General features: G+C 42.1%; 3 protein-coding genes across 3 annotated transcripts in view; 1 reads left to right on the forward strand and 2 right to left on the reverse strand.

The window, feature by feature from the left end:
- The window catches only part of LOC134295083 (low-density lipoprotein receptor-like), a 38,221-nt gene that overhangs the window by 15,673 nt on the left and 10,048 nt on the right, over nucleotides 1-12,500 (reverse strand). The gene's annotated exons all lie outside the window — the stretch shown is intronic.
- Nucleotides 3,898-5,348, forward strand: LOC134295082 (uncharacterized). Its single transcript, XM_062967014.1, has 3 exons — nucleotides 3,898-4,530; nucleotides 4,862-4,966; nucleotides 5,072-5,348. The coding sequence occupies exons 1-3, from the start codon at nucleotides 4,174-4,176 to the stop codon at nucleotides 5,273-5,275; spliced, it is 666 nt and encodes a 221-aa protein (XP_062823084.1). The 5' UTR covers nucleotides 3,898-4,173; the 3' UTR covers nucleotides 5,276-5,348.
- The window catches only part of LOC134295085 (potassium voltage-gated channel subfamily V member 2-like), a 4,886-nt gene continuing 2,126 nt past the window's right edge, over nucleotides 9,741-12,500 (reverse strand). Inside the window, exons 1-2 of the mRNA XM_062967018.1 lie at nucleotides 11,506-12,500; nucleotides 9,741-11,006 (exon numbers count right to left, since the gene is read on the reverse strand). The exon at nucleotides 11,506-12,500 is cut by the window's right edge and continues 2,126 nt beyond it. Of these exons, the coding sequence (XP_062823088.1) occupies nucleotides 10,437-11,006; nucleotides 11,506-12,500 (1,565 nt within the window). The 3' untranslated portion in view covers nucleotides 9,741-10,436. The remainder of the gene's footprint in view (nucleotides 11,007-11,505) is intronic.

The raw sequence follows: 12,500 nt of genomic DNA on the forward strand, positions 1-12,500 counted from the left end.
TCGGCCCTCGGGCCCCGTCCGGAGCCCCCCGAGTTCATGCTGGACCTCTACCGGGCGGTGGCCGGGGACGATGGGACCCCCAAGGGACACGCAAGCCTCCCACTAGGAAACACCGTCCGGAGCTTCCTGCACAAGAGTGAGTCCACCCCACCAGTATTAATATCATTATTATTACTGTATTATTATTTTTATTTATTATTATTATTATTATTGCCTGGACCTCTGTCGGGAGGGATCAGAGAGTGCCCTTCCTGCATTAAAAAGGATGGGGATTGATGGCCTTTGGAGGTCCCTTCCTATTATTATTATTATTATTATTATTATTATTATTATTATTATTATTATTATGTCAGGGCTGCATAGAGTCCACCCCACCGTTTATTATTATTATTATTATTATTATTATTATTATTATTATTATTATTATTATTATTATTATTATGTCAGGGCTGCATAGAGTCCACCCCACCGTTTATTATTATTATTATTATTATTATTATTATTATTATTATTATTATTATTATTATGATGTCAGGGCTGCATAAAGAGTGAGTCCACCCCACCGTTGTTGTTGTTATTATTATTATTATTATTATTATTATTATTATTATTATGATGTCAGGGCTGCATAAAGAGTGAGTCCACCCCACCGTTGTTGTTGTTGTTGTTATTATTATTATTATTATTATTATTATTATTATTATTATTATTATTATTATGTCAGGGCTGCATAAAGAGTGAGTCCACCCCACCGTTGTTGTTGTTATTATTATTATTATTATTATTATTATTATTATTATTATGTCAGGGCTGCATAAAGAGTGAGTCCACCCCACCGTTGTTGTTGTTGTTGTTGTTATTATTATTATTATTATTATTATTATTATGATTATGTCAGGGCTGCATAAAGAGTGAGTCCACCCCACTGTTGTTATTATTATTATTATTGCCTGGACATCTGCCAGGAGGGATCAGAGGGTGCCCTTATTATTATTATTATTATTATTATTATTATTATTATTATTATTATTATCATTATTATTATTATTATTATTATTATTATTATTATTATTATGTAAGGGCTGCATGGACCTCTCTCAGGAGGGATCGGAGGGTGCCCTTACTGCAGGAAAAGGATGGAACCCCATTATTATTATTATTATTATTATTATTATTATTATTACTATTATTATTATCCTTAAGCAGGGGCTGGGTGGCCATTTGTGGGGAGGGCTTTGATTTGATGCACTCTGGACATGCTCAGAGGCACTGCTGGGAGGGAGATAAATGCAATAATAATAATAATAATAATAATAACAACAACAACATGGAATGGGTCAACACACTCTGGACATGCTCAGAGGCACTGCTGGGAGGGAGATAAATGTAATAATAATAATAATAATAATAATAACAACAACAACATGGAATGGGTCAACACACTCTGGACATGCTCAGAGGCACTGCTGGGAGGGAGATAAATGCAATAATAATAATAATAATAACAACAACAACATGGAATGGGTCAACACACTCTGGACATGCTCAGAGGCACTGCTGGGAGGGAGATAAATGCAATAATAATAATAATAATAATAATAATAATAACAACAACATGGAATGGGTCAACACACTCTGGACATGCTCAGAGGCACTGCTGGGAGGGAGATAAATGCAATAATAATAATAATAATAATAATAATAATAATAATAATAACAACAACAACATGGAATGGGTCAACACACTCTGGACATGCTCAGAGGCACTGCTGGGAGGGAGATAAATGCAATAATAATAATAATAATAACAACAACAACAACATGGAATGGGTCAACACACTCTGGACATGCTCAGAGGCACTGCTGGGAGGGAGATAAATGCAATAATAATAATAATAATAACAACAACAACAACATGGAATGGGTCAACACACTCTGGACATGCTCAGAGGCACTGCTGGGAGGGAGATAAATGCAATAATAATAATAATAATAACAACAACAACATGGAATGGGTCAACACACTCTGCACATGCTCAGAGGCACTGCTGGGAGGGAGATAAATGCAATAATAATAATAATAATAATAATAATAACAACAACAACATGGAATGGGTCAACACACTCTGGACATGCTCAGAGGCACTGCTGGGAGGGAGATAAATGCAATAATAATAATAATAATAATAATAACAACAACAACATGGAATGGGTCAACACACTCTGGACATGCTCAGAGGCACTGCTGGGAGGGAGATAAATGCAATAATAATAATAATAATAATAATAATAATAACAACAGCATGGAATGGGTCAACACACTCTGCACATGCTCAGAGGCACTGCTGGGAGGGAGATAAATGCAATAATAATAATAATAATAATAATAATAATAACAACAACAACATGGAATGGGTCAACACACTCTGGACATGCTCAGAGGCACTGCTGGGAGGGAGATAAATGCAATAACAATAATAATAAGAAAAATATGGAATGGGTCAACACACTCTGCACATGCTCAGAGGCACTGCTGGGAGGGAGATAAATGCAATAATAATAATAATAATAATAATAATAATAATAATAACAACAACATGGAATGGGTCAACACACTCTGCACATGCTCAGAGGCACTGCTGGGAGGGAGATAAATGCAATAATAATAATAATAAGAAAAATATGGAATGGGTCAACACACTCTGCACATGCTCAGAGGCACTGCTGGGAGGGAGATAAATGCAATAATAATAATAATAATAATAATAATAATAATAACAACAACATGGAATGGGTCAACACACTCTGGACATGCTCAGAGGCACTGCTGGGAGGGAGATAAATGCAATAACAATAATAATAAGAAAAATATGGAATGGGTCAACACACTCTGCACATGCTCAGAGGCACTGCTGGGAGGGAGATAAATGCAATAATAATAATAATAATAATAATAATAATAATAATAACAACAACAACATGGAATGGGTCAACACACTCTGCACATGCTCAGAGGCACTGCTGGGAGGGAGATAAATGCAATAATAATAATAATAAGAAAAATATGGAATGGGTCAACACACTCTGCACATGCTCAGAGGCACTGCTGGGAGGGAGATAAATGCAATAATAATAATAATAATAATAATAATAATAACAACAACATGGAATGGGTCAACACACTCTGCACATGCTCAGAGGCACTGCTGGGAGGGAGATAAATGCAATAATAATAATAATAAGAAAAATATGGAATGGGTCAACACACTCTGCACATGCTCAGAGGCACTGCTGGGAGGGAGATAAATGCAATAATAATAATAATAATAATAATAATAATAATAACAACAACATGGAATGGGTCAACACACTCTGCACATGCTCAGAGGCACTGCTGGGAGGGAGATAAATGCAATAATAATAATAATAAGAAAAATATGGAATGGGTCAACACACTCTGCACATGCTCAGAGGCACTGCTGGGAGGGAGATAAATGCAATAATAATAATAATAATAATAATAATAATAATAACAACAACATGGAATGGGTCAACACACTCTGGACATGCTCAGAGGCACTGCTGGGAGGGAGATAAATGCAATAACAATAATAATAAGAAAAATATGGAATGGGTCAACACACTCTGCACATGCTCAGAGGCACTGCTGGGAGGGAGATAAATGCAATAATAATAATAATAATAATAATAATAATAATAATAATAACAACAACATGGAATGGGTCAACACACTCTGCACATGCTCAGAGGCACTGCTGGGAGGGAGATAAATGCAATAATAATAATAATAAGAAAAATATGGAATGGGTCAACACACTCTGCACATGCTCAGAGGCACTGCTGGGAGGGAGATAAATGCAATAATAATAATAATAATAATAATAATAATAACAACAACATGGAATGGGTCAACACACTCTGCACATGCTCAGAGGCACTGCTGGGAGGGAGATAAATGCAATAATAATAATAATAAGAAAAATATGGAATGGATCAACGCACTCTGCACGTGCTCAGAGGCATGGTTGGGAGAGATATAAATGTTTGTAATATAATAACAATAATACGGAATGGGTCAACGCACTCTGCACGTGCTCAGAGGCATGGCTGGGAGGGAGATAAATGCAATAATAATAATAATAAAAATATGGAATGGGTCAACGCACTCTGCACGTGCTCAGAGGCATGGTTGGGAGGGAGATAAATGATTGTAATATAATAACAATAATACGGAATGGGTCAACGCACTCTGCACGTGCTCAGAGGCACGGCTGGAAGGGAATGTTTACATTATTATTAGCATTATATTTTTATATTATCTTTATATTATTATTAATTATTATTATGATGATTATTCCCTTTGCAGGGCATGGCAGTGTCCCGGGGGGTCAGCTCTTGTTTGTCCTGTCCGGCCAGGCCAGGAAGGAGCGGGTCTTGACCGCCGAGCTCCACCTCTTCAAGCTCCGGCCGCTGGACGGGCCTCACCCACGCAGGCACCACGTCCAACAGGTCAGTGGGCACCGACACGGCTATTCTTATCATTATTATTATCATAATTATTTTATTATATTATAATAATTATATTATTATCTTATTATTCTATTGTATTATTATAGTATTATTATCATATTATTATTATTATAATATTATAATTCCATTATTTTATTATTATATTGTAGCATTACAGTATTATCATATTAACATTATATTATAATAATTATATGCGTATCTTATTATATTGTATTATTATATTATTATAGTATTATATTCTTATGCTCAATTTTTTTATTATTATTATTATTATTATTATTACTATTATTATTATTATTATTTATTTCAGGTGAGCGTGTACCAGGTGGAGGGCCGGTCAAGGAAGAAGCTGCTCTGCTCCCGCCTCCTCTCCCTGCTGGGCTCCGGATGGGAGGTCTTCTCTGTCACTCAAGCGGTGAGCCAATGACCGATCTCGCAGCCGGGCTCGCTGCCTCGATCTCCTCATTCTCTATAGAAAGAGACTTTCTGATCTTTTGACGTGGTTTCCTTTGCCCGGCAGGTGCGGGACTGGACGTCGGAGGAGGTGGACATGGGCCTGGCGGTGGCCATCGAGGGGGGGTCGCTGGACGCCGACCCCACCCCGGGGGTCCGCTTTGCCTCCGGGCGGGACCACCACCCCGGCCGCAAGCCCATGCTGGTCCTCTTCGCCCAGGACGACAGCCCCACCGCCCCGCTCCCCAACACAGACCCCAGCGGTGAGTGAGGCCTCAAGCCGTACAACCTCTGAGCATGGCCAGAGTGCATTTCCTTATTGCATCACTCTATTTATACACGCATTTTTTATTATTATTATTATTATTATTATTATTATTATTATTATTACTATTATTTACGTATTGCACGGCTCTTTGGCTATTCTATCCCAGCAGTGCCTCTGAGTGTGTGCAGAGTGCATTTACGTATTGCATGACTCTATTTACATATTTCATAACTCTATATGCATATTGCATGACTCTATTTACATATCTACATTGTGCATTTACATATTGCAAATACGGATTTACATATTGCGTGGCTCTTTGGCTATTCTATTCTATTCCAGCCGTGCCTCTGAGCATGTCCAGAGTGCCTTTACATATTGCATGACTATTTACATATGTATTTACTACTACTATTATTATTATTATTATTATTATTATTATTATTATTATTATTATTATTATTATTTACATACTGCATGACTGTTTACATATGTATTTACTATTATTATTATTATTTACATACTGCATGACTATTTATATATGTATTTACTACTATTATTATTACTTACATATTGCATGGCTCTATTTACATATGCATTTATTATTATTATTATTATTACTATTATTATTATTATTATTTACATATGGCATGACTATGTATTGCATGACTATTTACATCTTTACATATGGCATGTCTCTATTTACATACTCTTTGGCTATCCTATTCCAGGGTGCCTCTGAGCATGTGCAGAGTGCATTTACATCTTGTAGGATTCAGAGCATGTCCAGAGTGCATTTACATATGTATTTACTATTACTATTATTTACATATTGCATGACTATTTACATATGTATTATTATTATTATTATTATTATTATTATTATTATTATTATTATTATTATTTCCATATTTCCATAGGGCTTGACTCTATTTACATGGCTCTACCTTTGGCTATCCCGTTCCAGGGGTGCCTCTGAGCATGTGCAGAGTGCCTTGACTTATTGCATGACCCCATTTACATATGTATTATTATTATTATTATTATTATTATTATTATTATTATTATTATTATTTGCATATGGCATGTCTCTATTTGCGTACTGCATGGCTCTATCTTTGGCTATTTCCATATTTCCATAGGGCTTGACTCTATTTACATGGCTCTATCTTTGGCTATCCTGTTCCAGGGGTGCCTCTGAGCATGTCCAGAGTGCCTTGACCTATTGCATGACTCTATTTACATATGTATTATTATTATTATTATTATTACTATTATTTACATATTGCATTACTACATATTTACATATGTATTTACTATTATTATTATTTACATATTGCATGACTATTTACATATGTATTATTATTATTATTATTATTATTATTATTATTATTATTTACATATTGCATGACCCCATTTACATATGTGTTATTATTATTATTATTATTATTATTATTATTATTATTATTATTATTTGCATATGGCATGTCTCTATTTACGTACTGCATGGCTCTTTGGCTCTCCCGTTCCAGGGGTGCCTCTGAGCATGTCCAGAGTGCCTTGACCTATTGCATGACCCCATTTACATATGTATTATTATTATTATTATTATTATTTACATATTGCATGACTCTATTTACATATGTATGTATGTATTATTATTATTATTATTATTATTATTATTATTATTTGCACATGGCATGTCTCTATTTACGTACTGCATGGCTCTTTGGCTCTCCCGTTCCAGGGGTGCCTCTGAGCATGTCCAGAGTGCCTTGACCTATTGCATGACCCCATTTACATGTGTATTATTATTAATATTATTATTTACATATTGCATGACTCTATTTACATATGTATTATTATTATTATTATTATTATTATTATTATTTGCATATGGCATGTCTCTATTTACGTACTGCATGGCTCTTTGGCTCTCCCGTTCCAGGGGTGCCTCTGAGCATGTCCAGAGTGCCTTGACCTATTGCATGACCCCATTTACATATGTATTATTATTATTATTATTATTATTATTATTTACATATTGCATGACTCTATTTACATATGTATGTATGTATGTATTATTATTATTATTATTATTATTATTTGCACATGGCATGTCTCTATTTACGTACTGCATGGCTCTTTGGCTCTCCCGTTCCAGGGGTGCCTCTGAGCATGTCCAGAGTGCCTTGACCTATTGCATGACCCCATTTACATGTGTATTATTATTAATATTATTATTTACATATTGCATGACCCCATTTACATATGTATTATTATTATTATTATTATTATTATTATTATTATTATTATTATTATTATTATTTGCACATGGCATGTCTCTATTTATGTACTGCATGGCTCTACCTTTGGCTCTCCCGTTCCAGGGGTGCCTGTGAGCATGTGCAGAGTGCCTTGACCTATTGCATATGATTTCCATAATGATTTGCCTATGATTGACATATCTCTCTCTCTCTTGCAGGGGTGGTGTTGCCCGTGGTGCCTGTTCCCCGTGGGCGGGGGTCCCGCTCTGCCTGGGCTGCGGAGGAGGAGGAGGAGGAGGAGGATGAGGCGGTGCTGGGGGGGGGGTGCCGGCGCGAGGCGCTGGTGCTGGACGTGGAGGATCTGGGCTGGGGCGGGTGGGTGATCAGCCCGCGCGGGGTGGGGGCCTTCCAGTGCCGGGGGGGCTGCCCCTTCCCGCTGGGCTCGGGCCTGCGCCCCTCCAACCACGCGGTGCTGCGCTCCATCGCCCGCGCCCTCCACCGGCCCCACGCCCGGCCCCCCCCGCCCGCCCCCTGCTGCGTCCCCACCAGCCTCACCCCCATCAGCCTCCTCTACTTCCAGGGCGGGGACCCACACAACGTCGTCCTCAAGCAGTTCCCCGACATGGTGGCCGACGCGTGCGGGTGCCGGTGAGGGACCCACACATAGAGAGAGACATCCTGTGCGCAAGGCACAACACGATCCCTCCCCACAGAGGGCCAGACAGACATAGAGAGAGAGAGATATTTAACCACCCTATTCATTTCAAGTCAGGAGGCACCATCCGATCCCTCCCGACAGATGGCCAGGCATAAACATAGATATAGAGATAGCCATCCAATTCACAAGGCACAATCCGATCCCTCCCCACAGAGGGCCAGACAGACATAGAGAGAGAGAGATATTTAACCACCCTATTCATTTCAAGTCAGGAGGCACAATCCGATCCCTCCCAACAGAGGGCCAGACATAAACATAGATATAGATATAGCCATCCAATTCACAAGGCACCATCCGATCCCTCCCGACAGAGGGCCAGGCATAAACATAGATATAGATATAGCCATCCAATTCACAAGGCACAATCCAACCTCTCCCAAAACATAGCCATCCTGCCCATGTCAATCATGGAGGCACAATCCGATCCCTCCCCACAGATGGCCATCCAGCCAGAGATAGAATCATCCTATTCACAAGCCATAGATATAGATATAGCCATCCAATTCACAAGGCACCATCCGATCCCTCCCCACAGATGGCCATCCAGCCAGAGATAGAATCATCCTATTCACAAGCCATAGATATAAATATAGCCATCCAATTCACAAGGCACCATCCGATCCCTCCGCACAGATGGCCAGACAGACATAGAGATAGATAGATATTTAACCACCCTATTCATTTCAAGTCAGGAGGCACAATCCGATCCCTCCCGACAGAGGACCAGGCATAAACATAGATATAGATATAGCCATCCAATTCACAAGGCACAATCCAACCTCTCCCAAAACATAGCCATCCTGCCCATGTCAATCATGGAGGCACAATCCGATCCCTCCCCACAGATGGCCATCCAGCCAGAGATAGAATCATCCTATTCACAAGCCATAGATATAGATATAGCCATCCAATTCACAAGGCACCATCCGATCCCTCCCCACAGATGGCCAGACATACATAGATATAGATAGATATTTAACCACCCTATTCATTTCAAGTCAGGAGGCACAATCCGATCCCTCCCAACAGATGGCCAGACATAAATATGTGTGTGTGCATACATATATATATATATATGTGTGTACACACACAAACACATATACATATATATATACATACATCTCTGAAGGGACCCCCAAAGGCCATCCGGACCCACCCATTTCTCCGCGTCATGTACCATATTGTACAGTATTCCCCAAAGCGATCAAAACAATATTTATGAATTTGCATATTTATATATATATATATCTATGTGTAAATATTCATAATACAATGCAGTGTATTTGTACAGCATCTCCTTGTAAATAAATACATTTATTCTCATTGGGTTTGAATGCATTCGTTGCAATGGCTTGTGCGCCACCTACTGGACACCTCCGGGATGTCAACCATGGCATTGCTGCCTCTCCCTTAACCCTTTCCTATTTGCTCCTATGGAAAAATGGATCAGCGAATGAACATAATGGAGACGGTTCACAGAGAGTTATAAATTATGTTTTATATACATTATTTGTATCCCATCTTTCTCCCTGTCGGTGTGGAATTTGCATGACCCCGCCCACTGACCTCTCCCTTAACCCTTTCCTACCCTTTCTTATGGTTGATATACTGGAGAGTTATACATTATAATTTATATACATTATTTGTATCTCATCTGCATGACCCCGCCCACGGCCTCTCCCTTAACCCTTTCCTACCCTTTCCCATGGCGCACATACTGGAAACGTTTGTGGAGAGTTATAAATTATAATTTTTATATATTATTTGTATCATTTTTCTCCCCGTCGGTGTGGAATTTGCATGGCCCCGCCCACCGCCTCTCCCTTAACCCTTTCCTACCCTTTCCTATAGAAGAATGGCTCAGCAACTGAACATAATGTAGAGGTTTGTGGAGATTTATAAATTATAATTTATATACATTATTTGTATCCCATCTTTCTCCTCGTCGGTGTGGAATTTGCATGGCCCCGCCCACTGCCTCTCCCTTAACCCTTTCCTACCCTTTCCCATGGCGCACATACTGGAAACGCTTGTGGAGAGTTATAAATTATAATTTTTATATATTATTTGTATCATTTTTCTCCCCGTCATTGTGGTATTTGCATGTGGAGAGTTATACATTATAATTTACATACATTATTTGTATCTCATCTGCATGACCCCGCCCACTGCCTCTCCCTTAACCCTCGTGGTGCTCGGCCCTCTTCCGGGAGCGGTGCCTCTGGAGGGCGGGGGGCGGGAAGACGTAGGGCGGGGGCGGGGTGGGGTGTCCGGAGAGCAGGGTGAGGTGGGCCGGGTGGTGGTCCAGGTAGTCGTGGTGCGGGTGGGGGACCGGGTAGTCCAGCCGGCGTCCCATGGGGGTGCGTGGGGCGCGCGGGGCGGGCTCCGGCTGCCGGGCGACGGGTGCGGGGGTGGGTGTGGGGCGGTGGGCGGGGCTGGGGGGCTCGGGCCTGCGCGTGTGGGCGGGGGTGCCGGGGGCTTCGTGCCCGCCGTACTCGGCGCAGCAGGCCTGGGTGAACTTCCTCCAGGCGCGCTCCTTGAGGCGCAGCTCGCGGGCGGCCTTGAGGGACCCGGTGGCCTGGACCTCGTGGGACTTGAGCTTGGCGTAGTAGTCGGAGAACTTGTTGTAGAGGATGGAGATGGGCATCCCGTTGAGGATGATCCCGAAGGAGATGCAGCCGAAGGCCACCACGCGGCCCAGGAACGTGTCCGGAACCGTGTCCCCGTAGCCCACCGTCGAGAGGCTCACCTGCGGAGAGAGCAGACCTCAGTGGACTCAGCGGAGGCGCCTCTGATTGACACCTCGGTGGAGGTGGATGCGTGTTTCTATCAGACCTCGGTGGAGGTAGATGCAGGTTTGCATGTTCGGTAGTAAGAATAATAATAATATAGAATGATAATATAGGATCATAAAAATGAAAAATGAAAATATAGTATAATATTATAATAGGTTAATATAATTATAATGTACTACAGTAGAGTCTCACTTATCCAACATAAACGGCCAGCAGAACGTTGGATAAGCGAATATGTTGGATAATAACGAGGGATTAAGGATAAGCCTATTAAACATGAAATTAAGTTATGATTTTACAAATTAAGTACCAAAACATCATGTTAGACAACAAATTTGGCAGAAAAAGTAGGTCAATACACAGTAATGCTATGTAGTAATTACTGTATTTATGAATTTAGCATATATATAAAATATATAAAATATCTACTGAGTCTGGGGGGGGGACACTTACGGCGGCCCACCACCATGCGTCGGGGATGCTGGTGAAGTTAGTGCCGGGCACGTCGTGCTCGACGGAGTGCATGAGAGCGGAGAAGGTGAAGACGCCCATGGCGATGAAGAGGAAGAGGCAGCAGACCTGCTGGTAGCACTGTCGGAGGGTGAAGCCGAAGGCGCGGAGGCCGGTGGAGTGCCGGGCCAGCTTGAGGATGCGGAAGATGCGCATGAGCTTGATGAGCTTGAGCACCTTGCCCAGCTTTCCCACGGAGCGCATGCGGTGGAGCTCCTCCTGGTAGTCCCCGCCGGGGCCGCCCTCGCCCTCGCCCAGGCTCTCAAAGAGCAGCTGGACGTAGAAGGGCAGGATGGCCACCAGGTCGATGGCGCTGAAGGCCGCGCGCAGGAACTGGCGCAGGGTGGAGGTGGAGGCCAGCCGCATCAGGTACTCCACCGTGAAGAACACCGCGCACACCGTCTCCAGCTGCTGCATGCAACGCTTGCTCGCCTTGTGCTGCATCTCTTCGACCGTGCTCAGCGTCATTCCAACGATGGAGATCAGCACGAAGAAGCTGGAGAGGATGGCGATCACCTTGGCCGGGATGGACGAGTACGGGTTCTCGATCAGGTTCCAGATCGCCTTGCGCAGCCCGCCGAGAAACTTCCCCTCAAAGTGCTCCTCGCGTTCCACCGGCTCGAGCTCGGCTTCCAACTCGCGCTGGATCTTGAGATACTCGGCCAGCTCGTCCTGCTTCTCCTCGAACAAGATGCGGCAACACCGCTGGGCGTATTTCATGTGCAGGCCCCAGTAGGCCACCTCCTCCGCAAAGTTGGACGGGCACAGCTCCTCCATCACCCACATCACCCCGCTGCGGTAGAAGTGGAACACGTACAGGAACACCACCGGGTCGCGGTCGAAGAAGAACTCGTTCTCGGGCACCGAGTAGTCGTCGCACAGCGCCGCGCGAAGGGACGGTTGCGACGCCGCCGCCAGTCGGCCCAGGCGGGTGGTCG

This window comes from Anolis carolinensis, unplaced genomic scaffold (assembly GCF_035594765.1).
Source record: "Anolis carolinensis isolate JA03-04 unplaced genomic scaffold, rAnoCar3.1.pri scaffold_75, whole genome shotgun sequence".
Classification (NCBI taxonomy): domain Eukaryota; kingdom Metazoa; phylum Chordata; class Lepidosauria; order Squamata; family Dactyloidae; genus Anolis; species Anolis carolinensis.

Coding starts and splice junctions, on each gene's coding strand:
- LOC134295082 (XM_062967014.1), top strand. CDS start 4,174: ATGGGTCAACGCACTCTGCACGTGCTCAGAGGCATGGTTGGGAGGGAG. Junction 4,531..4,861: donor GCAGGCACCACGTCCAACAG/GTCAGTGGGCAC, acceptor TATTTATTTCAG/GTGAGCGTGTACCAGGTGGA. Junction 4,967..5,071: donor TCTTCTCTGTCACTCAAGCG/GTGAGCCAATGA, acceptor TTTGCCCGGCAG/GTGCGGGACTGGACGTCGGA.